The 24,973-nt window shown below is 33.1% G+C and overlaps 3 protein-coding genes across 4 annotated transcripts; 1 reads left to right on the plus strand and 2 right to left on the minus strand.

Moving 5' to 3' along the window:
* Positions 1-2,969: 2,969 nt before the first annotated feature.
* Rat1 (5'-3' exoribonuclease 2 Rat1) lies at positions 2,970-21,011 on the minus strand. 2 transcript variants are annotated; one of them, XM_040727977.2, is made up of 10 exons: positions 20,666-21,011; positions 20,204-20,613; positions 20,025-20,140; positions 18,612-19,015; positions 18,349-18,552; positions 17,986-18,293; positions 4,896-5,096; positions 4,257-4,832; positions 3,946-4,184; positions 2,970-3,869 (listed from the first exon to the last, which is right to left on the minus strand). In XM_040727977.2, exons 2-10 carry the CDS (start codon positions 20,276-20,278, stop codon positions 3,110-3,112), a joined length of 2,883 nt encoding a protein of 960 aa, XP_040583911.1. In that variant the 5' UTR covers positions 20,279-20,613; positions 20,666-21,011; the 3' UTR covers positions 2,970-3,109. The 2 variants fall into 2 exon arrangements, with proteins under 2 accessions (XP_040583911.1, XP_071750269.1); XM_071894168.1 differs by lacking the exons at positions 20,204-20,613; positions 20,666-21,011 and having other exon boundaries at positions 18,612-19,059.
* LOC121132552 (casein kinase I-like) lies at positions 12,294-15,855 on the minus strand. The gene has a single exon (XM_040727979.2). It carries the CDS (start codon positions 14,223-14,225, stop codon positions 12,483-12,485), a length of 1,743 nt encoding a protein of 580 aa, XP_040583913.1. The 5' UTR covers positions 14,226-15,855; the 3' UTR covers positions 12,294-12,482.
* A 385-nt stretch (positions 21,012-21,396) lies between the features above and the next one.
* Positions 21,397-24,244, plus strand: ERp44 (Endoplasmic reticulum protein 44). The gene is made up of 9 exons (XM_040727980.2): positions 21,397-21,716; positions 22,355-22,586; positions 22,643-22,827; positions 22,889-23,008; positions 23,068-23,171; positions 23,238-23,425; positions 23,485-23,648; positions 23,708-23,797; positions 23,868-24,244. Exons 1-9 carry the CDS (start codon positions 21,684-21,686, stop codon positions 23,973-23,975), a joined length of 1,224 nt encoding a protein of 407 aa, XP_040583914.1. The 5' UTR covers positions 21,397-21,683; the 3' UTR covers positions 23,976-24,244.
* The last annotated feature ends 729 nt before the right edge of the window (positions 24,245-24,973 follow it).

Raw genomic sequence — 24,973 nt, forward strand, 5'->3', positions numbered from 1 at the left:
CCTCCACCTCTGATGCGTAACTCATTCAGACCCCCATGACCCCGCGACCCCCACGAATGTAGATTCTTTGAAAATCGGTGATTTTCCACTCCTCCACATTAACGAGGACAAGGGGTTCAGAGCACAACTTTTAAGACCAGCAAATATTATTTTTTACGACACTCAATACAAAGACTGTCGGAGAACTTTAAAATCCACCATTCATGCCTTTTTTTATTGTCTTTATGTTCGGACTTTAAAGGGGCCCGCCATATCATTGAATGTCAACGGACAAGAAAAACTTGAATCTAATTTAAAAAAAGTGATAATATTGTTTGGAATATCAAATAGTAGGAACTTCTTGGGATGGTATTATGGCATTTGATTTTGCTTTATATAATGCTCAAGTCCTTATTGCGAACAATTTATGCATCTATCAACCACTGGAAGCTGAAGAATTACGAAAAATGTTATATCTGCAGCAGCACGATATTCAGCCTTCTCAAAAAGGATTCCAAATGTGTGGGGTCATGTATAGCAATATGGAGCGGATTTTGTACTACAGCCTCTCTAGTTCACCTCCTGCGGACGCCCCTGCCAAAATGTTGCTCCCAATTAGTATCGGTGGCTATGTTTCCCCTTCAGCTTCACTAGTTGTAAAATAAAATTGATATCACTTAAAATGGACTCAACTTTTGATTTAATACATTGTCTACAATATTTGAAAATTTGGAATGATTATTCTTTTTGATTTAGAAGAAAATTGTTTTTTTTTTCTTTATAAAGAAATGACTCATTAGTACAAAGTTTGTGCAATTATATATATGAGGGAAAAAAGACATTAAGAGACTCTTTTTTTAAATAAATCAAATTTTTGAAAATCTTAAAAAGTTAAAATGTCCGTAGATATTTGGGGGATTTGACGTAGAATAGGCTAGAAATTCCTTAAAAAGAAGTTTCAAACGTACAGTTACATATTATTCTATCAATACATCGTTGTAAGGGTATTTGGATATGCTTTTAAAACTGATCCCATCTTTGATAACTTTGAATAGTATTCAAAATTAACCGTAAAATCTATTTTTTTTTTTTTTTAAATAGGAATGTTTTCTTACCTTCCGTTAAAAGCTTCAAGAGGTAGTTTTTATAAGAGGACTAATATTAATTTCCTGATAAGGTTGTTTTGATTTTAAAACCTTTTAATGCCATTTAAAATATTTCTCGGATGCGTATTATTCAATTGATTCAAACCATCAATGTAAGGATATGTTGATAAGGCACGGTTACATAACTTCCTTTTCTATAAGGATTGACGACAATCAGCCTGTAGAAGTAGGAAAAGAATGGGTATAGTTTCATTCTAGAGGCGAGACTCATAAGATTATGTGTTTTGTTTGGAATACAGTCAGTCGCGAATAAAAATTCTAGAGAGCTGAAATTGATACCATCAGATCCGCCGTTGCTATACAATAATTTTAAATTAGTTCAGTTTGCTCAAATCAAGTAATTGGAACCGGATGTATTCCGAAAAAAAAAACATTTTGAAGACCTTTGCAAAATCCCCAATAACTAACTATTTAATCAACTTATCATTCAAATCTATAAAATAAGATATTTGGCTAATTATTATTATTATCATTTTTTTAAATAAAATAAGTATCCCTTGGAAGCTACTCCACTCTAAAGTTATATAAAGAGACACCAAAAAAGGGGGGAATCAGTCTATATTATGAGTGTATGAGCATTTGGGGATGCCCTCAGTTATCAGATATGATTTTATAAACTCTGTAAAACAAAACTTTCAATTTGTGCTATCATTATGAAACAAAAAATACAACTTGTCATATTGTCTTTAAGGAAAAAGAAGTTATGTTCTCGCACCCGGTATAAAACGTGTTTCTATCTATCTTGTGGTTGTAGATCAACAATCTACAAAGAATGATAGATACTCTAACAGATTTTTCGAAAGTAGTTCCTTCAAAGCTGAGGATTGCTTAAAAAGTGGTCACTCATCATCATCTGAGATGATCTTTCAGGACCATAGAGACCGAGGATGGAGTCATCATTTCCACCAAAATTAAAGGATACTGCTTTTTCATTAACTATCATGACTATGCTTCAATTAAAATATTATATATCCTTCATATTTTTGCAGCCTAAGCTCAGAATGGTTGCCTACGGCAAGTTCATAGTACTAGGTAAAAGACGAAAATAATAAATTTAGTTATAATTATTCGGATTTTATTCTTTCTATAAAAGGACGTAAAAAAGAAATACTGAAAACAGGCAAACAAATTGAGATATTCATAAATAATTAATTTTATAGAAATAGTTTAACAAATGAATATAATATATAAATTAGTAAATTGGAAATGTTTCCTTGAATAAAGTAGATTTTCATTTATGGTCTGGTTCGAGAAGACTATTTTGCATATTATTTTCCTTCCCGTCTTCTCCCTCCTCCATGATGCAATCTCCTTCAAGGAGGATTGTTCCTTGAAGTAACTTCCTTTGTAATCAGGATGTAGCTCTCCTTTTCCAATAGGTATGATATGTACCAATATTCTTCATATCTACTACAGGTTATTTGCTGTCCTTCAAATACAACTTTTATTACAAATTCGAATCCAGAACTCGATCTCATCGTCAGCGGCGGATACACCATTTTGCTGAGAGCATTCAATGTTCATGATCATTTTTGGTTTTGTTTACTTGTTAGTAGCACAACAATTACTGCTTATACTTTAATTCTTGACTTGCCTTTAAATACCTAAATATCAAAAGCGCACTAATTACTATTCTAGAAAAGGGCTCTCTGGGGATTCCCTTCTTAGCTTGCGAGCGCTCATGACGAATTTCTTGAGAATGCATACTTACTTTTTTTCTTTTCATACCTACCATTTCCTTTTAATATTATAATCTTAGCCAGTGAGCTCGTAGGTTCATTCCATGATCTTGAGTTGTAAATATTTAAATTAAACCTCTCTGTGTTTGAGTTATTATTCATTGTTTATTCTTCATAATATTTAAATTTGAAACAACATTAATTATACAAACAAACAAAAAATAATATTAATTGAAAATTTTGATTAATAAACTAAAGTTCTTAAGTGTTTTTAATACAAAATTATTATCTTCCATAGTTGTTGGTGTAATACCCGTATGAAGAGGAATCCCCAGCCCCGCCACCTCTCCTGGAATCATTATCATTCTTATTTCTATTGTTAGAAGAATATCCTGAGCCTTGTCCTTCATGATGTTCTCTATTGCCACCGCGACCTCGACCAGAGGAGCCAAAATTAGAGTAACTGCTACCGCCTCTTCCTCTATTACGCCAATCTTCATTACTATTTCCCCGGGAATTGCTGCGCCAAGAACCTCCTTGATTATTTTGATGACCACGTCTTTGATAAGATTCAGGATTCTTGTGGTGTTCATTCCAACCAGCGGCACGATTGTCTTCTCTCCTATTCGAGTTTCTATTATTATCACCGTAATCTCCCCTTCCACTTCCCCGATTTCTTCTGCCTCCTTTATTAGATGAAGGCGAATCATTTGAGTTCCAACCAAAATTCGATGGTGGAGGAATATTTGTTCCTCGATTCAAATTATGGTTGAGCATACGATGACCGGCTGAATCTAAACTTGCTTGATTTTCACCACCTCTTCCTCTACCTCTTCCACCTCTAAATCCGAAATTGGGCCTCCACTCCCTATTATTACGCGGATTTAAATCTTCAGGTTTTAAAATGCAAGGAGGATCCTTTGCGTTTTGTAACCGCTTTGCAGGAAATATGTAACCCTCAGCGTATTCAGGATCTCGATATCTCACACAAATTGCTTTATTATCATGCCAGTCGGCAAGCTCTGATACAGGTGATCGGACGGATCTATTTATAAAATTACAGAAATAATATGTATGTACATTTTATAGAGTCTGAAATACATAATTAATTTGATAATCACCCCTCTTCTACGATATTACAGTCAGAGAAGAGTATTGTTCCACTAACTCCCTCAAAAAGCTGAGCATCCATTTTAAATACTTTGTTGTATTCACCATTTTCAGAGTAAATAGATTTAAGCTTATCATATCCTGGATGACCATTACGTATGAATAACAAATCATCCCCACGCTGATTTCTACGTACCTCTTCCTCAGAAAGCAATTCATATACGGGTTCAAGGGCTCTTTTCAAGCGATTCTATTCAAAAGGAATATAGAGAGCTTTCGCTTATGGAGAAAACATGCATTTAAAAAAACATTAAAAACTTACCTCATCGACAAATGGAAGAAGTGCAACTCCCTGCCAGGCAAATTTTTTACCGTTCAAATCAATTTTAAAATCTTCAGGATAAAAATCAATAATTAAAGAGTCTGGATTCCACATTAAACTTCCCCATTTGTCAGGTACGTGAGATTTTGATGCAGCTGGAAATACACTCATAAGTTGCTCCATGGGTTTAAATGGTTGAGTTCCTTTTTCAAAAATTATGTCAGATTGATCAACATCTTTAAAATCAGATGCAAAAGGGGCATAATGATATGGAAAATACCACTTCCACGACGCACAGCCCTGGTAATAATATCTCAATACCCAACAAAGACCACGAGTGTATTCAGCTGCAACACGGTATCGAAAATCACAATCCTGAGGCAAAACACCAAACTTTGATTCATAGTAACGATCCTTAAACCCATCTTCATACAAACGAACTTCATCTGGAGGTTCGTCATCATCTGAATCATTGTCCAGGGATCTTTTACCTTCTTTTAATCCTTCAACCCTCATGTTGTATGCTTCTTCTTTGCAATTTTTAATTGAATCAACATTTCTCTTTCCTCCAAGTGCCTAAATCATCAAGTACATTTTTGTCAGAATAAGAAAGAAATGAACAGTATTGATTAGTATTACTTGGGGTTTAAATTGACCCTTAGGAATCCATGCAGGTGCTCTACTAGACTCAAGTGACTGCTTATTTGCTTTATTTCGGGCTCGAAATTGAAGCTCACGCCTTTGTCTCTCTTGAAAAATGGAGTCTTCCATTTGTCCCAATTCCTTCATTATGAGCTGTACTCTATTTGGATTTACTATTCCACTATCAGTTAAGAAACCCTATAAGAAAGGTAAAAAAAAAGATTCCCTATATTTTCTTATTCTACATATTTTTGTACATTTACATCCAAAAAATAAAGTTACAAAACTTGAAGAAATCTATCAATTAGTAGATTAAGGGTATTATTTTCGAATATGTTAATTATTTATGTACTATTGATGGAAGGTTTGTTTCTTTTTTAAAGCCGGCATATCCTGCACCTTTTGAATCAGATTTGACTGCTATAAAAATTTGACAAAACACATAATATTTAATTATATCATCCCCTACATACTTATCAAATAAATTTCATTTCAATAGAAGTTAAAGTTTATTTGTGATATTTCCCATATGCCTTTGAACTCACAATTAATTTAACATGTTTTATAATGAAATTACATTCTGTTTTTGTTGTTTTTTTAAATCCCCCCCCACAATTTATTGCAGATATGACAGAACCAGTCACCCTCAATCTTTACGTTCAATGATAGTTTTCAAAAAAAGATTACATTTTCTAGGTTTGGAAAAATGTGTGGCATATAAGTGTGAGAAAGGGTGGACTTGCTTGACTTGTTAGACTATTGTTTGAGAGCCCGGGAGCGGAGAGGGGCACTTCTGTTCAGTAAGAAATATGACATTAAAAGTTAAAAAAAAAAACTACTAAGAAATGAACGAGCTGATTTTTTAGAACTGTGGATTGAAAATACACGACTCGATTTGACTCACAAACTAAGACAATCCGCGCATAACTAGTACATTCGAGGGTGGTCTGAAAAGTTTCTGCCCTCAGCATTAATAAATCAAAGCTAATCATATTTATCTAGCATCTTTTGATAGTTACGCACCAAAGTTTCAGCCATTCTGGACTCGCAATTCTTATGTAACAGTCGTCCTGAGTGAGTTGATGCGATTGTTTTTGTAAAAAAAAAACACTTATTTTTTTTTACAGTTTTCTTGTAAATCTACACAATTCTCCCAGCAAAGTTACAGACTACAGAGATAACAGAGATGGGAACATCGCTTGGAGAAGTGTGTAAAGTTACAAGACGGCAAAAAAAAAAGGGCACGTAACTCTCAACTCAACTCACTCAAACGACTTTTACATAATAACAATTTGGCTGAAACTTTATTGAGTAACTTTCAACAGATGCTAGATAGATGTGACTAGCTTTTATTTACGAGAGCTACGAATCTTCATATAGAGATCGGAAACTTTTGAGACTACCCTCGTATAAGTATTGATAAAAATCGTTAGCATTTTTAGTTTCTTTTTTTTAAAAGAAACCAAAAATCAAATTGGCATCCTTGACGGAAGAGAAGGAAATCAATAAGCACATAGGCATGAATTACTACGATATCGATCCTCAATGAACTCCGCAACCAATCCACAAGGTCACTCACTCTCCTTTTATGAGCACACATATATATTCAATCCGGTGCTGTAGGAAAGGACGTTCACAACTTAGGATTTAAATAATAATGATAACGACTTTGAAAAAGAAAGGCTACTGCTCAGTTTGCCAACTCTAAAAAAACAGGCGAGCTAAAAAATGCACCAAATTAGCATCACTAATGAAACATTTGTATGCACATTAGTGTGAATTAATCCTGAATTGATCTAAAAAAACTAAAAGACTACAGTACTATCAGTCCAGTCCTAGGACCAGTCCTTATCGGTCTTTTAGGGTAATTACAACAGCTGAAATGACGTAGTTACTACTAATTTGAGTCGCTGAAGTTTCATCATGATTCATAACCTCTTTCATAGATACAAGATACCTGAAGTTAAAAGTAAGAGGTGTGAGACTAGAACGTATTATTATACGTTCTAGATATTTTCTTAGTTAATAATTATTTTCTGCAATACTTCAAAAGTTAGGAGTGAAGAAAATAAAAAGATAACTAGGACCGTAGGACTAAAACATCCATATATCGGTCCTTTTAACTGTTGAATGGTAAAAAAAGATCGGACCAATTAAAAAAACTGATAAGGAAATTAGTCCGAGGACCTACTGAGAAGTGAAGAAAAAAAATAATAATAGGAGTAGCAAATTGCATTTTGTATATGATTGTAATTTCCCAATAACATCCATGTTATATTTCAAACCATTTCTGGCTCGTTTACCCCGTCACAAAACAATCGGAAAATGGTTTAATAGGAAAATCACATTTCAGTAAAGTATCCGTCCATATCTCATGTATAGCTGATTTTAGCGAACCAAAATTTGGCACACTTTTTTTTTCTTTTCTGTAGTAAAAATAATCAAATTCTGTAATGGGCAGGTTAAATTTTAAAGCTTCAATTAAAAAGGTATAAATATTCATTCAAGATGAAGGGGTGTTTAAAGTTAATTTAAACTCGGTTCAGAGTGATAACCCATTTTTGGGCTGTGAAATAAAGGATTTATATTGGCGGAGAATGAGGGTACGAAAAGTATGTCTCAATAGAAAATGGAAGTTAATATATACAAGAAATTTTAACTGTCACGATTTCTGTTCATCATATTCTCCACCAAATGTATTCTCAATGGAAATGAAATCAATTTTGTATTTAAAATCATTATAAATATATATCGAATAAAGAGAACATTAAATCCTTAGGCTTTTGTTGTTGATCCCCAAAAATAAAAATAAATATGAAATTGGAAGATCGTACTCTTTTTGTAATTCCTACCAGAAAATATTTTTTTTATATCAAAGTGCTCATCATTATGCTTTAATTCTTGAAGAGAATAATAAATAGTGATGAAAATCAGTTGTATAATGGGCATGTTAAAAAAAAAAAAAAAAACAAAAATGGTAACCTATACAATTTGAAGAATGTTTTTCAGGAGATCCGCTACAATCAGCTCTGACAGAGGAGGAAGGGGAGAAGGAAATAAAAAAGGACATTGACTAGAATTACTTCGATGTCTATCCCAAATTCCAATAAGGAGTACCAATTATAATTACACAATAAATCTTCGAGATTACTCTCCGTTTTTTATGATCAAACACGAATGTTTCCTATTATTTGAATATATAAAGAGTGCTTCCATGTATTGATCTAGAATGAACACTTTGGTGTTGCATTTCGCTGAGGAATTCACTATTAGTAGTTAGATGTTGTGTAATTATATTAATTATAACAATCTTTTTTCTTTCTTATCCTAATGTTGTTGTTTTTTTCTCCATTGCATGAGATACAAACACCTAAAGTCCTAATGGGATTTCCTTCCCTACTTGTATGGCAGTGTAGAGGATCTGCTAAACTTTGAATATTAGGCACTGTATCTTCAGGTAATCAATAAGGATATACCTAGAACAGAAGGATGTTGTTATCAGCTAGTCTAAGAAGTGATACTCTGATGGAAAATTTCACGGATTTATCTTTACTACTTATGAACAATAGTTGAGCAAATGTGGCGATTATAATCCTTATGTTAAAACATGTTTATGATATCGTCCAAGTATTCCGTTGGTTCTTAAAACATTTACGAGAATAAGTAAAATTTTGAATTAATTTAGGAAGCATGGTTTTTGTCAGGGTAGAGTGTCTACTAAGGTAATCACTCTTCCCCATTTTTCCCTTCAAAAAGTTAAGGGATGTGATCGCCCTTTTTTCTCGCCTTGAGAACAACACTTCTAAATTTGGTGAGGATTGGCGTTGGCACATTTGGGTTATTTTCATTTTATTCCATAACAAAAACATACATATATCACCCCCTCTCTGCAGCATCATTTACGGCAAATAGGCTTTCCGATATGGTTTTTTAAATTAATATAACTACTGTTATATTTCCATTGAGATATATTTGTCTTTAAAAATTGAGAAAGGATATTTAATATTTGAAATAATGTCAAACTATCTGGGGGCCAATGAATTCTAACAAATCCGTCGAATTTTCTTTGAGTATGAGTGTAAATTTTGGTTTTCCAAACCCAGTTCCATGTCCGTTTAAGCATTTTATTGGCATTTTTATTTCCATGATTTTGCTCCTAATCCTAATTTTTGCCGCTGCATCGATTGACTCACTACACAATGCAGATGGAACCAATTTTTCTGTATAATACCCCATATACAATCATCCTCCCATTACTTTAATAGCAACTCTTGACAAAGTAGGGTGTACATTTTTATATTCCAGGATAGTATGAAAATTTAAATCATATATAGGAGCAGAAGTTGAACATTGGGCAGTTATCCACCAAGGAATATAACATATACAAAGAAATGTACAAATTGTTTTAATTTTTCCAATTAAAAAACTGTTCCTTGAGGCAATACATTTATTCGAGCTGATAGTAGATTCATTTTAATTGAGTATACCATTCTTTATTTTTTGAATGTCAGAGGTGCTTCACCAAGACAAACGAGTATGAGCTGCATGACTCTTTGTGGTCCTTTCTTGAATAGTCAAACTTTAAAGCTTGCATACCGAGTGAAACTATCATTTTCCCCATTTTTCTCCTTATTCAAGGTATTGAAAGACGATCTGTTTTTTCGTGCTTTAATATATCAAAACTTTTTTTATAAATCTTCCAAATAAAGAAACTTCAGGACTTTGATACTTCAATCTTCAATGCATCATAAAAATGTGTAAGTAATCTTTCTCCAATATGATGTCTACTAAAGAGACTAAAAAGTAAAGTGGAGACAATTTGGTTGAAATAAAAAGTAAACATTAACATTGATCGAAAATAAGAATCTTCTAACGCTATATATGTATTCACCAATTTTTATGAAATTCTGGATTTAAGCACAGTATATCAAATATCAAGACTATGAAATTGGCCAGCAAGATTCAAAGAGGTTGGGTAGAGCGATCACCCTATTGTCTACATGTTAGGGAGACCAGTACCTCATAAACAAAACGTTCTTCAAGATATGCTCAGACTTGAAAGAAGTGTCCCTTTATGGCAGTTGTTGTGTGATCAAAAAAAAAGAAGGCATTTCCCACAGGTTTATAAGGAAAATTGTTCGCCAGTGGTTTCTTGTATGCCCAACAAGTGAAGAATATAATATTTGGGACTTTTCTTTTTCGTTTTACAGTCAGCTAACATCTTGTAGTTTTTTAGACTTTTCTGAAATTAAAATAACTAGAAGTTATAATGACTATTGTGATCCGACTTACCAGAAGTTATTTATGTTAACTTGCAAGATTTTAACTACTTACACCATAAAGTTTTTCTAATGACAGTGTTTTCGACAAAATTTCCAGTTATAAAAAAGAGTTATGTTCAAAACACAAATCACAGAAGAATTCCAACGTTGTAATTGGATTTTGGCAACCTGAGACGCATGTCTTTATTTCCGTATTCAATTCTCCTTGACTCAAACATATTTTAAAACTATATTAACGCTGAGCAAGCCAGCATTATCTTTTTTGAAACAGTTTACTCGAACTATTCTTTTATTACACACAATTTATTTAGTATAAAGCATTTTCAAAATAAAGCCGTGATCGAAATATGAAGAAGTTGCTAAAGAAACCGCCTTACTGTACAATATACATTTTTTTAAATGAACATGACTCATGATTCCAACATAATACAAATGAAATTTCTATCAAGAAATCTAGATACAATTTCAAGGATCTCTTTTGGAATAATGATCTGTAAATTTTTTTAATTATTACTGCGTAAAAATTTGGTAAGCTTAACCTTAATTTCTTTGAGAAATTAAGGAAAAACTGATGTGTTTCATTTTTTTTTTTTCAGTCTCTCCTACAATATTATAAAGAAATTATGTTCATTGATAAATATAATTATCATGCCTGACCTTTAAAATAAAAAATAGTATTTTTTATTAATTTTTTTCAATTCATTTTTTAATGTAACAATTAAAAATTTGTCCAGGTCCAAGCTCTTATCTACATAGGTCCATTGGTTAAAAAGATATAGCTAGTTTTGTTTTCCTAAAAAAATATATATGTTATGGGTGGAAGGCTAGTAGATAACTAATAAAAACAGAGTATATTAGACCTTCATAGCTTTTGAAGTCTTATAAAATTTGACATATCTTGTATAAAGAAGCATTTTATTCAAACTTAAATGAAATCTGAAGTGGTGGGTGGTTACAAGACTGTGCCACATACATACATATGGAATCACCCTACAGACAACTCAAATCATCATGTAAGTAAGGATGTTATTTTTGAAGAGAAAAACAGGGTTTAGCGATTAGAAAAGAAAAAAAAATGTTAGTGAGTGTAGTCATTTGTCTTATTTGTTCAGTCTTTAAATTAATAAATCATCACCCAGAAGTCTAGCTCCCGCCATCTCCTCGCAGTCTCCAAAAATGGCATCCATACAAAAATATAAAATGTGTTGAATGAAAAATATTGTACAATAAAAATTGTGAGTAATTATTTCTTCTGGCTCCTAAAAAACCAAGATATCTCTGTTAATCAAATTTTGACAATTATGACCAGGTTAGTAGTTACTTAAAATAAAAAATTGAGTTAGCCCGAACATCTACATACATGCAACCAGGGCCTTGGACACATTTAAATGTAGTGCGAGTCCCCACCCCTTTCATCTATTTTGTATTATTCATAAAAGCCCCTATCAGCCACGTGCTAGAGAACTCGTCAAGAATGTCACCCTAGCTCAAGAAACATAGCATTGAAGGATGCAATCATCAATGTCAAAAATGGATATCAAATTCGAGGAAAACAGCCTTTGACACCATAAACAAGGATAATTTAATGTATCCCTCGGATGTTTGTACCCTTGCGCACGCATTAATGCCAATTCACTTGTCACTAGTGAGTGTCAAACGATTGTTCTCTACTATAGCATTCATTTGAACTGACCAGAGGACGTCTGTGAAGGAGAATCTTCTGAGTTGAATCCTTTTCTTAAGAGCAAAGCGTGATACATAAATACTATGTAGTTAGTTATTTTTTCTTGTAGAGTATTTGTAAATATATATAATCTAAAGGAAAGTGTTTAGTTATGAAGATAATTATTACCTTCCCTTTGAATGAAAATAAAAACTGTACAACTTAAGTTTCTACTACTCATAAACGGAGCACTTAGTAGAGTATGAGAGTGTTTTGTCATCTTTTTGTCGTAGTGTTCATCGAGATGGATAGACAGATTACAATATACGTATACATATATCTATACAAGTGTGTGACTTGCCAGATTCGGGACTCACCCTAAAATTTCAGCACGTTCACAGTCCTGCATGTAACACTATTAGAATATTTAGTACATCACCTAAATTTGCCCAAATTTTAGAGTAGTATATATTTCATTTAAAAAAGAAAAAAAGATAGATTTTAATCTAACATTGAATAATTACGATCATTAAATATTTTACAAAAATAAGTAAATATATATTTTGAAAAATGTAAAAAGGATCACAGTATGAATAATAATTATAAAGATATTAAGAACAAGAAGAAAAACAAGGGAGACTAATATTTAGAGCATGCATTATGATTATGGTAAGTAACACCATCCTTTTTTCTTTTCCATGAAAAGCATAGAAATGAGAACCGTGTTTCAGTAAAACAAGCCTCAGCACACTTGGGAGAATCCAATTTTTCATTATTATCAACATTACTCTCTTCATTGATGACACTTATGGCATGATTCCCTTTAGAACCCTGATCATTATTTAACTCCTCAGGTTTAATCTCCGAAAAAATTGATTTAGGCTCTTCTACAACGATACTGACCCTTCGTTTGGCAACTGAGGAAGCAGTTTTGAGAGTTTCATCACCACTGAAATATCCTTGACTGCAACTACGGGAAATATTTCCGCCATAGTTTAATACTCTCGCCGATGAAGAAGATGGAGAAATGGGGGAAGTAAGTTTTTTGGACTTGATGTTAAGGCTAGAGAATTCTGAATAACTCTGATATCTATATATTGTAAGGTCTGTATCCCTCTCTGAAATTGATAAACTCCCAACAAAAACCTTGGATTCAGGAATAGCGTTTTGTTGTATTTCCGAAGGGGAAGTGGGATCCTTTGAATGGACTTTATTATGAGTGTCCTTAGAATTTGAATGAGTAGATATTTTCTGTTTTTGGGATAAGTCGTCGTTACTTTTATCATAAGTAACATTTTTATTGTTATCGTCTTCATTGTCCAAATCTAATTCTTCCTCATCATCAATAGTATTGTTTGAACTTACATACCCTTTACCACAGGCATTGAGTCTTTGGATATCATCAGTATGTGTTTCAAATTTATCCCAATCAAATTCTGTGTCATTATATGAAAATCCCATTGATTCGTATAATTCATGAAAAATATCTTTTAAAAATTCGTAGTCGGGTTTATCAAAAAAAGCCAATTTCTTAACATAATTCATGTAGATTTCAAACTGAGATGGGAGACCTTCGCATAAAATATACATTGGATATTTCATCTTGGCGTCTCGAATTTTTTTATACTTTTCTTTGATATTGTTAGCCTTATATCCTTGCCAAGGAAGGCGACCCTTTGCAAAATATATTAAAGTGTACCCAACACTCTCTAAATCGTCCCTCCTTCCTTGAGATTTCCCCAAGTGGCTATGGCAACTCATGTACCTAGCAGTTCCTGTCATTGTCCTTAAATCTCTATAAGGAACGTGTCTTCCTGTATTTGGATCTCGATATGGGGTAGCTAAACCGTAATCAACAAGATGAACAATATTACGATCCTTGGAACCTTTTCTTCCCATGAGAAAGTTCTCAGGTTTAATATCTCGATAAATGATTCCCCGCGAATGAATGGATTCAATTCGATCTAGTAGTTGAAAGGCTAACATCAACGTCGTTTTGAGAGAAAACTTTCCTCCACATAGCTCAAATAAGTCTTCTAAGTTCGGTCCCAAGAGTTCTAATACCAGACAATCCACTTTTCCACATTTATCAAAGTGATACACTATGGGGATTCCAGTAATTTTATGTCCAAGAGGATATCCATGATATATTTTTCGTAAGATATCATATTCATGTTTGAGCTGAATGTCTACACTTTTTTTATCTGATTTATAGTCATAATTTTTATCGATCTTGATAGCAACTTTTTCACCGGTTCCAATGTGTTTTCCAATTCTAACTTCACCAAAATTACCAGCACCAATTTTTTTGCCTACGATACGAAAATTAGAGCCAACCATACGGTTTCTACCAAGAGCCTCTGAAATTTTAAAGTCTTTCATCGCTATCGATAACTTTAACCACTTTCAATGAATTAAACTAGACAAAGAATAACTTATGCAATGGAAAATAAATATTAACCATGAGAGGCTTCATTTTTTGAAGAATAAGCCTTTATTAGCATTACATTTCTAACTTTCTATTCTGATAAAGCTTTCGAAATAGAGAAAGACGCGAGGATAGGATCCTCAGCACAAATAGTAATAGTCTTTAATTTAATTCGTCGATATTCAAAATACAATTGAAGTACTATTTGATTTATTAACTTGCTAAATTTTCAAATGATACCGAGTACTAAATACATATTATAAGAAGCCATAAATATGCGCTCAAAAGCGCATATTTATCTTTTTAATATTAATTCCTGGCAATACAGGGTCTTTCAGGTAAACCGCAATACATTTAACTGCATCTTGATCAATAAGGGAAGCAAGTAGATGTTTGAAGTTTAATTTACAAGTTCTAATAATTCAAAAGAAACAATTCATTGAATGTGTTTGTCATTTTCGCCAATCATTCGCTCGATACGAGGCATAAAGGATGCAGGCCTTGAGCACGTTTGCGGGGGAGACTTTGTAGCAGTACTTGATGATGGAAGCTTTTAAGAGGTCAATGCTATAGTGTGAATCCTCTCTAAAAGAAGTAGTCTACGGGATTCATATAGGGGGAGTTAGAGGACCAGATTTGGGATTATCAAAATGATACCTTCTCTTCTTTAAACAAGTTTTGGGTCTTGCAGGCCTTATGAAAGGGGCCGAGTTTGTTGAAATAAGAACTCTATACCATTAGGCTCAGCTTTAATCCAAGTTATTACTTGATCAGGAAGGAGTTCACTGTACCTATCGGCACCCATCCTCTCCTGTAGCTCAAGGTAGGGGGAGGGGTATGCCACTGCCGTTTCTCCCAATGACCCAAGGTCATGATGCTGGCTAGAAACTTATTGGTTATTGGTTAACCATCTGTCGTTCTGGATGTTATGGGTTCTGTTGAAAGTATGTTGTTCCTCATCCGAATAAAAATGATTTGGTTACTATAGGACATCAAATCGTTCAGTAATTTTCTTCCGTGGGCAGCCCGGGTGGCCTTCATTTTGTTCGTAAGGATATGTATTTTTTAGAAGTGGTATGCCTTCATCCTCAGGTCAGTGTTTATGGAACTGGATACTGTTACGCAGCTTTCCTGGCACTTTGTGACAAGAGTGTTAATAGGAGTACCAGGAGACAACTTCAAGTAACGTTTCAGGTCTACGAGGAATATGGTAGTGCGTTTTTTATCACTCCGGGACTCGTGAGCTTTTATCAAATGGATCCCTTCTTACCCAAATCCAATGGGAAAATCCGGGCTGAGGCCTACTATAAGGGATTAAAGTGGAATATCTTACCCTGACTGAAGGCTAACTATCCTGAGAACAACTATGTGTGTACCCAAGACGGTGCTCCCAGTCATACGCCCATGAAGACATATAACTTCTGCAAGGAGCACTTTGCTGATTTCTGGGACAAGATATTCTGGCCCTCTTCCAGTCCTGATCTCAATCCTCTCGACTTCCGAGTGTGGAGCGTCTTAGAGAGCAAGGTTGAGAAGACATCATACAGAAATGTGCTGGAGCTCAAGACCAGCATCAAGAAGCAATGGGCCAATAAGTCCGCCGATTATATTATGGCAACTTATGCTAAGTTTTGAACTCGTGTAAAGGCTGTGATAGAGGCTGGAGGCGGCGGCCATATTGAATAATTCTTGCCAAGATTGATTGCTTTAAGTTTTTTCAATAACATTTTTAATCCTAATTTTCTAATAAAGAGTTTTGATTCTTGATTGCGGAAAATTTCCCTATCGCACTATGTACTGCTGGTTTTTTTTTTTTAATTGTGTGTCTATTTTCAAACGGAAGGAAAAAGTTAAATATATTTTCTTTTTAGAAAATCATTTTTAAAATTTGTTGACACATGTTATCCACGAAAGTACTCCTTCAAAAAAAAGGAAAATGTCGACTAATTACGAGGATAGGAAGGATAAATTAACATTAACGTAGCAAATACGTCACACTGGCCTGAAAAGGGTTAAGAAAAGATAGTAGATTTTCCCAAAAATCTACTTAACATACTTTTTTTTATAAATCTATTTAGTATTATTTCATAGTATGAAAAAAATTGAATTAACTTAATTGTAATAAATAAATATAAGTAAATATCCAATGAAATACCTACATATTAAGAAATCCTCCACAAATTTCCATTTCAATAAAAATAAAGATGATTCTTTAAACATTATGTCGATTTTTGGGGGAGCAACGGGGGAAGTAGAACTGTTCCTTCTTGAACTATGGACCCTTCCCTATTCTCTGTATCGTTGTTGGTGGATTTTGTGGACAATGACTTCATAGGTCTACTGGCCTCTTTAAAGGATACTCTACCACAAATTAACCTAAAGACTACACAGAAAACGATACGGGAAATAGGGAAGGTCCCATAGGGCAATAAGGCATAGATCTACTTTGCCCATTATTCCACCAAAAAATTACCTTACAAATTATAAGGTTGATTCATAATGTGGAATGAAACAGACATACTCTAAGGGAAAAATACTTTGGGAAAGTATATGTGATTGTGAATCAACAATCTATATCAATATGTTTTTAAGTATCATCTTTACCGGATCTTTGAGAAAAAAATATGACAAACAGACTCGAGAATAGATACGAGAAGTATAGACAAGTATAACCTTCTCCAAACGAATCATTAAAAAAATGTATAAGAGTTACTGCAGTCTTTGGAACGATTATATATGTGCGCCTGATTGTAGAATGTACAGGATTGATCTTCTGGATGTGTAATAGACTCGTTCTTAATATTTATTTTTCAAAATGTAGGAAGGGCATAGACCAAAAATGTTATATTGGCTAAAAAAGAAGAATCATAATGTTTAAGCCATTTTTAGAGGTTGAAGTTGTAAATTTCTCAGTTTTATAGGGGAAATATAACTTTTATCAAAAAAATAGTCAATATAAGTCAAAATAGAGCATTTTTAATAAATAACTATTTTAGATGAATAATCAATCTTTCAAAATTTGTGATATAGCTTTCCTTCTAAACTTATTATTTCTTGTAAAATATTACAAATAATGTATGGATGTACCGCGGGCAGCTCACACTTTTTTTCAATTCTGTTTTCAATTTGAAAAAGTGCATATTTTCCCAAAAATAATCTATATTAAGGTAAAAGGAGAGTAGGTCTTATTTTTGTCAGCATACGTAAAAAAATATATTTTATTCTACAAATTTTGAAATTGGGAAACTTCGTCCACCAATGTAGCTCAAACTTTATATTGCTTCATTTTTTACAACAAGCAACATCTTTGAACTAGGGTTGAACAGCATTTAGATACATGATAGATATACGGAAGGTTTCATGGTATACTTCAATTGACTTAATAATCCCTTAAAATACTTTTTTCAATATCAGTGTGGAGAAGAATAAAAATTTTAATTCTTTTGTCGGCAAAATCTAATATTGTTTAGAATATATGAAAAAAAACATATTTGATAAAAATCACTGATCTATGATAATATATTTTATAAATTATTATTAAAATTCAGTTTTAGAAGACGGTTCAGGATTTATAGTGTAAGACAACACAGAAAATATTCGAAAATCATACATGAATTTCTGCCTTAACCTTAACAAATACTAAACTGCATGAAACACAAAAATAAATTTGATAGTTTTCGTATATAATTCGTATTATAATCTTAAAAATCTTACCCCTGTATTGTAAACTGCATTTTTGTACAATCTGACAAGTCGATCAATAGCTCCTTCCCGAATTTCAAGACTAGGTAGATGAGGCAAAAAATCATTCCCAACGAAAAAACACATAAATATCCAATCATCGATTGCTTTTTCGAAATCATATGGAAAAGGAAGATTAGGCATGTCCAGATCTCTTCTTAAATATTCCCTCAATACAGAAAGCCTCACAAAAATGTATTTTGTTTCTTCACCAAAAACAGGATCTGAGTCAGTTTCTTTTGGTTTGTCCGCAAAACCAACACAATCAGTCATATCGTGTCCTATAAATAATATTACTAGTATATTGAACCAACATTATACTTAATATTTAATTACCCATTTGACGGCAAAGTTCACAAGGCCTTGGCCTGTTTGGCTTAAACTCTTCACGAATAATCGTAAAGTGGGGTTCGTGTGTTGCTAGCCCTAACATTATTAGATCTGCATCAGCTCCACATAGAACATGTTGTGTATTAGCGTCATGATTTGGTTGAGCTCTTTGTCGACGAATAAAGTCCATTATTTTATGTTCTCCTTCCCCTAAAATGATTGAAATGTTAAATTGCTCAATAAATAAAAAAACACCACAAAATACTAACCAGGAACATTAGCATCTGAAAGGAATACCTTAATACCCTTCCAGGCATTATCTGTATTAAGTCTTTCATAGATATAATATTGTAGACACTTGGAAAGTCTATCCATAAAAGGTGTACCAGGAGTAATACAATTACTGTCAAAGTGAATTTTATCTTTTTTTTCTGCAGGTAAATGGAGACCTTTGTCTGACAACTCCTCCCTTAGTCGAGCTAAGGTTAATACTTTTTCCGCAGATTCTTTGGAAGCACGGAATCTTCTAGAGCGTTGTTGATTCATTTTGGCGCGAGGAGCAACTCCATCAATGGCCATATAAAGTACTTTGCGTGGCCTTACAATAGCAAATAGGCGATCAATGCATTCAAAAATGTCAACCATCATTTTATCTTCTGTTTGAGGAGCAGGTCTGTGAATTTAAATATTCAAAAATGTAGGGAGGCAGTTTAAGGCCTGGAAAAATGGACTCTTATTCTTAAATGTTTCACGTACGCTTTGATGAAGAACAATCATTAATAATAGGCTAAATTGAATTAAATAGAGCATTTTCAATGACGTCATAAATTACATCATCATTGGAGGAGACGCCATCTTGGGGGCTCAAAGTTGATATTTCGAGGGGTGAGGGCCAAATGGTTGTAACTCATAAATTAAAAATATTGATGTTGTCATTCAAGAAGTCTAACTGTCAGAGTTGAAATAAATTTCTTAGATCCACTGAATTGTAAAAATTGGGAAACAACAACATTACTCATAATGAAAGGTTGGAGTTTCCAAGCTTCATTCTGAGAGGTAATTTGGGTTACGACAATTTGCCTCTTACCCCAAGATTTTTACTACATAAGGATAAATTTTCAATAAATCTTGATGAAACTTAAGATGAATTACGAAAAACTTATGACCTACATTGAATACTACTTGATGGAAATTATATACACGGATATTTGAATTAAATCAAAGTAATATGTACTAAAAATGACCAGAATAATATACATATATATATTTCTTTTTTTGATCGATTAGGACGAGAAAAGGAGGAAAATTAGGGAAAATTTATTATTCCTTCCATTCTATTAGTTATTTTTCATCTACAATGTGAAAATAAGATTATATAACGATGTAATAACATATTTTTAATAGATATTAGGATCAGATATATAATAAAACTAAGGACCAGAGTGATAGTTTTGATAGAGGGTATAGGATTAAGTCCTTTTATTAGTTAGTCCCATTTTGATATCCAATGGGTAATGATAATGGGGAAAGGATTTCAATTTTTATACAGCTTGGTTGTTTAGGTCCTCAAAATGGGCGACATGAACAAGCAACAAGAAATGTGATGTGGGATAAAAAGATTCTATATGAAGGGACTGCTCGTGACGGTAAGTAATGACTAATGTAAAAGAGAAATCCCATACTTATCTTCAGGATGTGTACAAGGGTGAATAATCCCATTCATATCCAGATACAAGTTATCAAACTCCACCCCATTTGGATTGGGCTCCGTCGAATCCACTGGAATACCTAACGAATTCTACAGTAATTAATAATAATAAGTAATCATTAATCATCCTACATAAAAAAACACTTGGCATACCTTTTGCTCCAGACACTCAATGATCACACTTGGATATTTTCTCGAAAGCCAACGAAAAAATGCCGGAACTCCCATCTTTAATAATTTCCATACAATTAAAAATGGTCTATTTATAACAAACGATTTAATTTAGCAATTCTTGTGGATGGTGGCAAATCAAAATAAATACCTCGAGGAAGCAGTTGAACCTCTTTTTGGGAAGATCAGTTGACCACTCCAAGAGATGCACGCAATGGAATCTACCAACTAGCGACATCTACCATGCACTCATTGGATGAACACTTTCATTCCCTTCAAGAGTCAACCACTCATTCATTTCCTACACAAAAATCCATATTTTTTTAGTATGAATATTGGTACCAATGTTGTCGTGGGATTCCTGATCACTTGCAATTTATTAAATCATAAACCTTACAAAATAAAACATTAATAATATTTTAAATGATATCTAATAATGGTGACTTCTTCTATATTATTGTACTCATGTCATACACTTTTTTAAATAAATATATGTTTACTCGTAGATAATTGTATGAATTCCATCGTAATAACTTCTCCGTCACTTTGGATAAACTTCGATATAAAATTTCTATGACTAAAAATAAGTAACTGCCTTATTCTTTTATAATGAACTTATTTAATAGATATCCGCCCCAAATCGAATATTTGAATCCAAAATGTGTTAGATTAGGAAGATTTAACTAAACGATATATCCCTACAATTGCGTGCAAATTGAATAACTTTCTGAAATTGGAGTGAGGAGTCTAGTCTAGTCTGTGGTCTATATACACCATAAATCATAATACTTTGGAAAAATGAGCTACTCTGCATCGTAGACCGGCCTTGTTCGCTTTTTCATTTCATCTTCTTCGTTTTCTCTCTCTCTCTCTCTCTTTGACTCTTCAAAGTAGCAAAACGCGCCTCTTAGCTTAAAGAGATATATTGTCGTAGAACTATTTTTTGTCTACGGCAGATGTCGCTTTTTAATGATACAACTGATGACGTCACTTTGTCATTTTCCCTTATGCCCTGTGCAATTTTTTTCTTCCCTTCGTAGAGCTTACCTTATCGGACGATTCATTAAAGGGTGAATTCATGGAAGCATGCGCAATTAGCTATGGACTCATATTTAACGCTTCTAGCTGGCAGAAAAAATCCAGGACAAAGTACCTTGTACATATATTCATCACGTGGTCTTCGTTTCACCACTTAGTTAAAAAGCTTCTTAACTCTACATAAACGTAACATTAAAATATTTATTAACATATTCATTTAGTGTATTTACCTTTAAGCTGCTTCAATAGATAGATTATTTTGTCTTAGAGGATCATCGTCATCAATCCTAACTTCGTCGTCATCAGTTGAAAGGGGACAAGTTACTGGGGTTTTCTTTGACGGTGGACTCAGTGGAGTAGTGGCTTAAGGTCTATTGGGTGGACAAGGATATATATACGTGGGATAGTCCACATTTCTACCATTATGAAGATCCTTTTTAACTTATTTTTTGTTACTGTAAGTAATGGAGTGGAGTTGTGTCACTCATAGTATTTGTCACACTGGATGTAATAGACGTCACTTCGTTGTCATTCATGAGTATCTCACTCCATAACAAGAGTGTTCATCCACTTTTTTTCTATTCAGCTTCTAACTGATGGACCTCTCAATTGAATATTCTCCTTTGAGTTGCTTCTAAAGTTGAAAATCCTTCATTTCATGAATCAAGAAGCAAGATTAAATAATTATCTCCTATTCCTTTTCTTTCTAAAATAATTGCTTTATGTGGCTTCTTATACATTTCATATTGAATCAAAAATGGCTCTACTAAGAGCACCTTTGGGTAGTTGCAGAATACCCCTATTCATGAGCTATCTTGAGCTATACATTGTATATCATTAATTTCCCAATCATGAAAAGAACTGCACATGTAAAAGTATTTATAATTACAAGACTCACAGGAACAAGTTTAAAGTAAATACATTTGTATAGTATTCATAGATGATTAGCCTAATTACTCTTTACATTATTATATATTTCGATGTCTCTATACATTTGTACACACTTGTTATAATAATGTATGTACAATTGTGAATGTACAATATTTGTTCACATTATTTTTCAAACTTCTATATTACTTATATTTTTTTATTTAGGTCTTCTCAAACTTTTACACTCCTGTGAATAGTGGTGCAACAATCTTGGATAGTACGAATATTGATGAAACCTTGGCAAATAATGAGTTGGTCTTGATCAATTTTTATGCGGATTGGTGCCGATTCAGTAATATGCTATCTCCCATTTGGGATGAGGCTGCAAACAAAATTTCTGAAGCCTTTCCAAAACCAGGGAAAGTCGTCGTCGGAAAAGTGGATTGTGACAGTCAAGGTTATTATTATTTTAGTATTTATTATTATTTATAATTCATTATGTATTAATTTTAGCTAATTTGGGCACCCGATTTCACATTACTAAATATCCAACGTTGAAGTACGTACGAAATGGTATTGTGGCTAAGAAAGAATACCGAGGCTCTCGAACGGCCGAGGCTTTTTTGAAGTTTGCTGAAGATCAATTGATTGATCCTGTTAAGGAATATACTGATCTGCAAGTGCTTACCAAGTTGGAAGTAATTTGATTCATTCCATTATTAAAACTACAAAAAAATTAATTTTTTTTTATCACATTAGGATGCCAAACGATATTTAATTGGATATTTTGATACTAAGGAGTCGAAAGAATACGAACATTTCCGCCGGGTCGCTTCAAATCTTAAAGATGATTGCGAATTCCATGCTGGTTTTGGAGAGGTAAATTAAATTCAAAATATTGCCTTATTCATTTTCACAATTTATTTTCATGTATTAAGGTAACTGCTCAAATGCATCCTGCTGATCAATCCATCATTGCTTTCCGTCCAAATAAAGCACACTCCTCCGAAGATGATGAGTCGTTCAAGGGCGATCTTAAAAAGTATGAGTCTCTAAATATTATGTTGTTCTTTTTTATATTATGTCTTATTATTGGATCTACTTGTAGTTATGACGAGTTCAGTATTTGGGCTGTTGATAAGTGTACTCCACTAGTGAGGAGTATTACATTTGAAAACGCTGAGGAACTTACGGAAGAAGGTCTACCATTCTTGATATTATTTCATGATCCTGAAGATCACAAAAGTATTAAACAATATACGGATATAATTCAAACGAATCTGCTCTCTGAGAAACGTAAGCTTTTAAATAGTTTACTTTCCGTTCTCCCTTACATTAATTATAAAATATTACAGAAAATGTAAACTTCCTTACTGCTGATGGTGTTAAATTTGCTCATCCTCTGCATCATTTGGGAAAGTCGAAGGAAGATCTTCCACTCATTGCTATTGACAGTTTTAGACATATGTATTTATTTCCCAAGTATGAGGATATTTTTGTCGATGGGAAAATTAAACAGGTATTAATGTTTGTTTGTTTTTGAATTAACATTGATGCAGATTTTTACTTTGTTTTTAGTTTTTGCAAGAGCTTTATTCTGGGAAATTACACAGGGAGTTTCATTACGGTCCCGATACTACTAGCACGGAAAATTCTACAGACCAAAAAGTATGTGATTCCTATCCTGTTACTTTATTTCCAATGATGATGATGATAATTTTTATTAATTATTTTTTAGGTACCTCAAAAGAAAGGCTCCAATAAAGAGGGAACTCCACCACCATCACAATTTCAACATCTTGGTCCATCTAAGAATAGATACACACTGTTGCGCGACGAATTTTAAACTTTTTTAAAACTATCCTGCTGTGATTAATATTATTATTATTACTTTACTATTTTAGCTTGATTCCAATCATGTAAATTTCTCTATGTAAATGATTATGAGTTTGTACAGTAAAAGGGCAACATAGTTTTTCCTTTGCGTTTATATATATATATAGTACATTGATATACAATATTCGAAGGTATGTATTTGATTGATAGTGGTATTAGTGATGAGAAAGGTTATTACAAATGTATCATGATTCATGAAATATATTTGAGACTAACTAATGATTTTAAATGCTTTGGGCATTCCATCCACTTGAACATTAAGTATGTAATTTAATATATATTATGTATTCAAATGTTAATCGAGCTAATTTCTATTTCTCTTAAATAACTGATAATAGTACTTAGTTCCACCATAATGAAAGGTATGTAGATATCTCTTAGTATATATTAATTCATAAAATATTTGTCTCAAAACAAATAGACGAAGTACTTAATATCGAAGGCAGGAAACGTGCTATTATCATACACGAGTTTTTAAAAAAACAAAGAGTTGGTAACAATGCTTATTCATCGGTAAAAATATATACAGGCTTCAAGTATGATAGTTATGCAAATAAAATTTGAAACTACGGAATACAACAGCCACTTTATCAACTTCAATTAGAATTACAAAGAGCAATAAATTCCTGCACGAACGAAAATTGCGTCAAAAAAAGTAAACCCCTAATTTTTAATACATCTATTCAGAGTCATATTTATGGTATTATGGTTTCACTTGGAGAGAAGTCCCTCCTGGTCATATCGAAACCCTGGAGATCCCTCCCTCACTTGCTTCTCTGCCTCGAACGTTGCAGCTGCTCTTGAAAAGTTAAATATTAATATATTATCCAAGTGACGGGCTGAGGGCAACGTCCCTGTTGCATACCCTACGTTTTCTTAAAGAAGAATTGTAACCCTTCGCGTCAGAGTGTGCTTTCTTAGAGTTTAAATGAAGATTTCTCTCTCACT

The sequence above is a fragment of the Lepeophtheirus salmonis genome, chromosome 2, assembly GCF_016086655.4.
Source record: "Lepeophtheirus salmonis chromosome 2, UVic_Lsal_1.4, whole genome shotgun sequence".
NCBI classification, from domain to species: domain Eukaryota; kingdom Metazoa; phylum Arthropoda; class Copepoda; order Siphonostomatoida; family Caligidae; genus Lepeophtheirus; species Lepeophtheirus salmonis.

Coding starts and splice junctions, on each gene's coding strand:
- LOC121132552 (XM_040727979.2), bottom strand. CDS start 14,225: ATGAAAGACTTTAAAATTTCAGAGGCTCTTGGTAGAAACCGTATGGTT.
- Rat1 (XM_040727977.2), bottom strand. CDS start 20,278: ATGGGAGTTCCGGCATTTTTTCGTTGGCTTTCGAGAAAATATCCAAGT. Junction 18,294..18,348: donor TGAACTTTGCCGTCAAATGG/GTAATTAAATAT, acceptor TATTATTTATAG/GACACGATATGACTGATTGT. Junction 4,833..4,895: donor AGGGTCAATTTAAACCCCAA/GTAATACTAATC, acceptor TTGATGATTTAG/GCACTTGGAGGAAAGAGAAA.
- ERp44 (XM_040727980.2), top strand. CDS start 21,684: ATGAAGATCCTTTTTAACTTATTTTTTGTTACT. Junction 21,717..22,354: donor TTAACTTATTTTTTGTTACT/GTAAGTAATGGA, acceptor TTTTTTATTTAG/GTCTTCTCAAACTTTTACAC. Junction 23,172..23,237: donor TTCAAGGGCGATCTTAAAAA/GTATGAGTCTCT, acceptor ATCTACTTGTAG/TTATGACGAGTTCAGTATTT.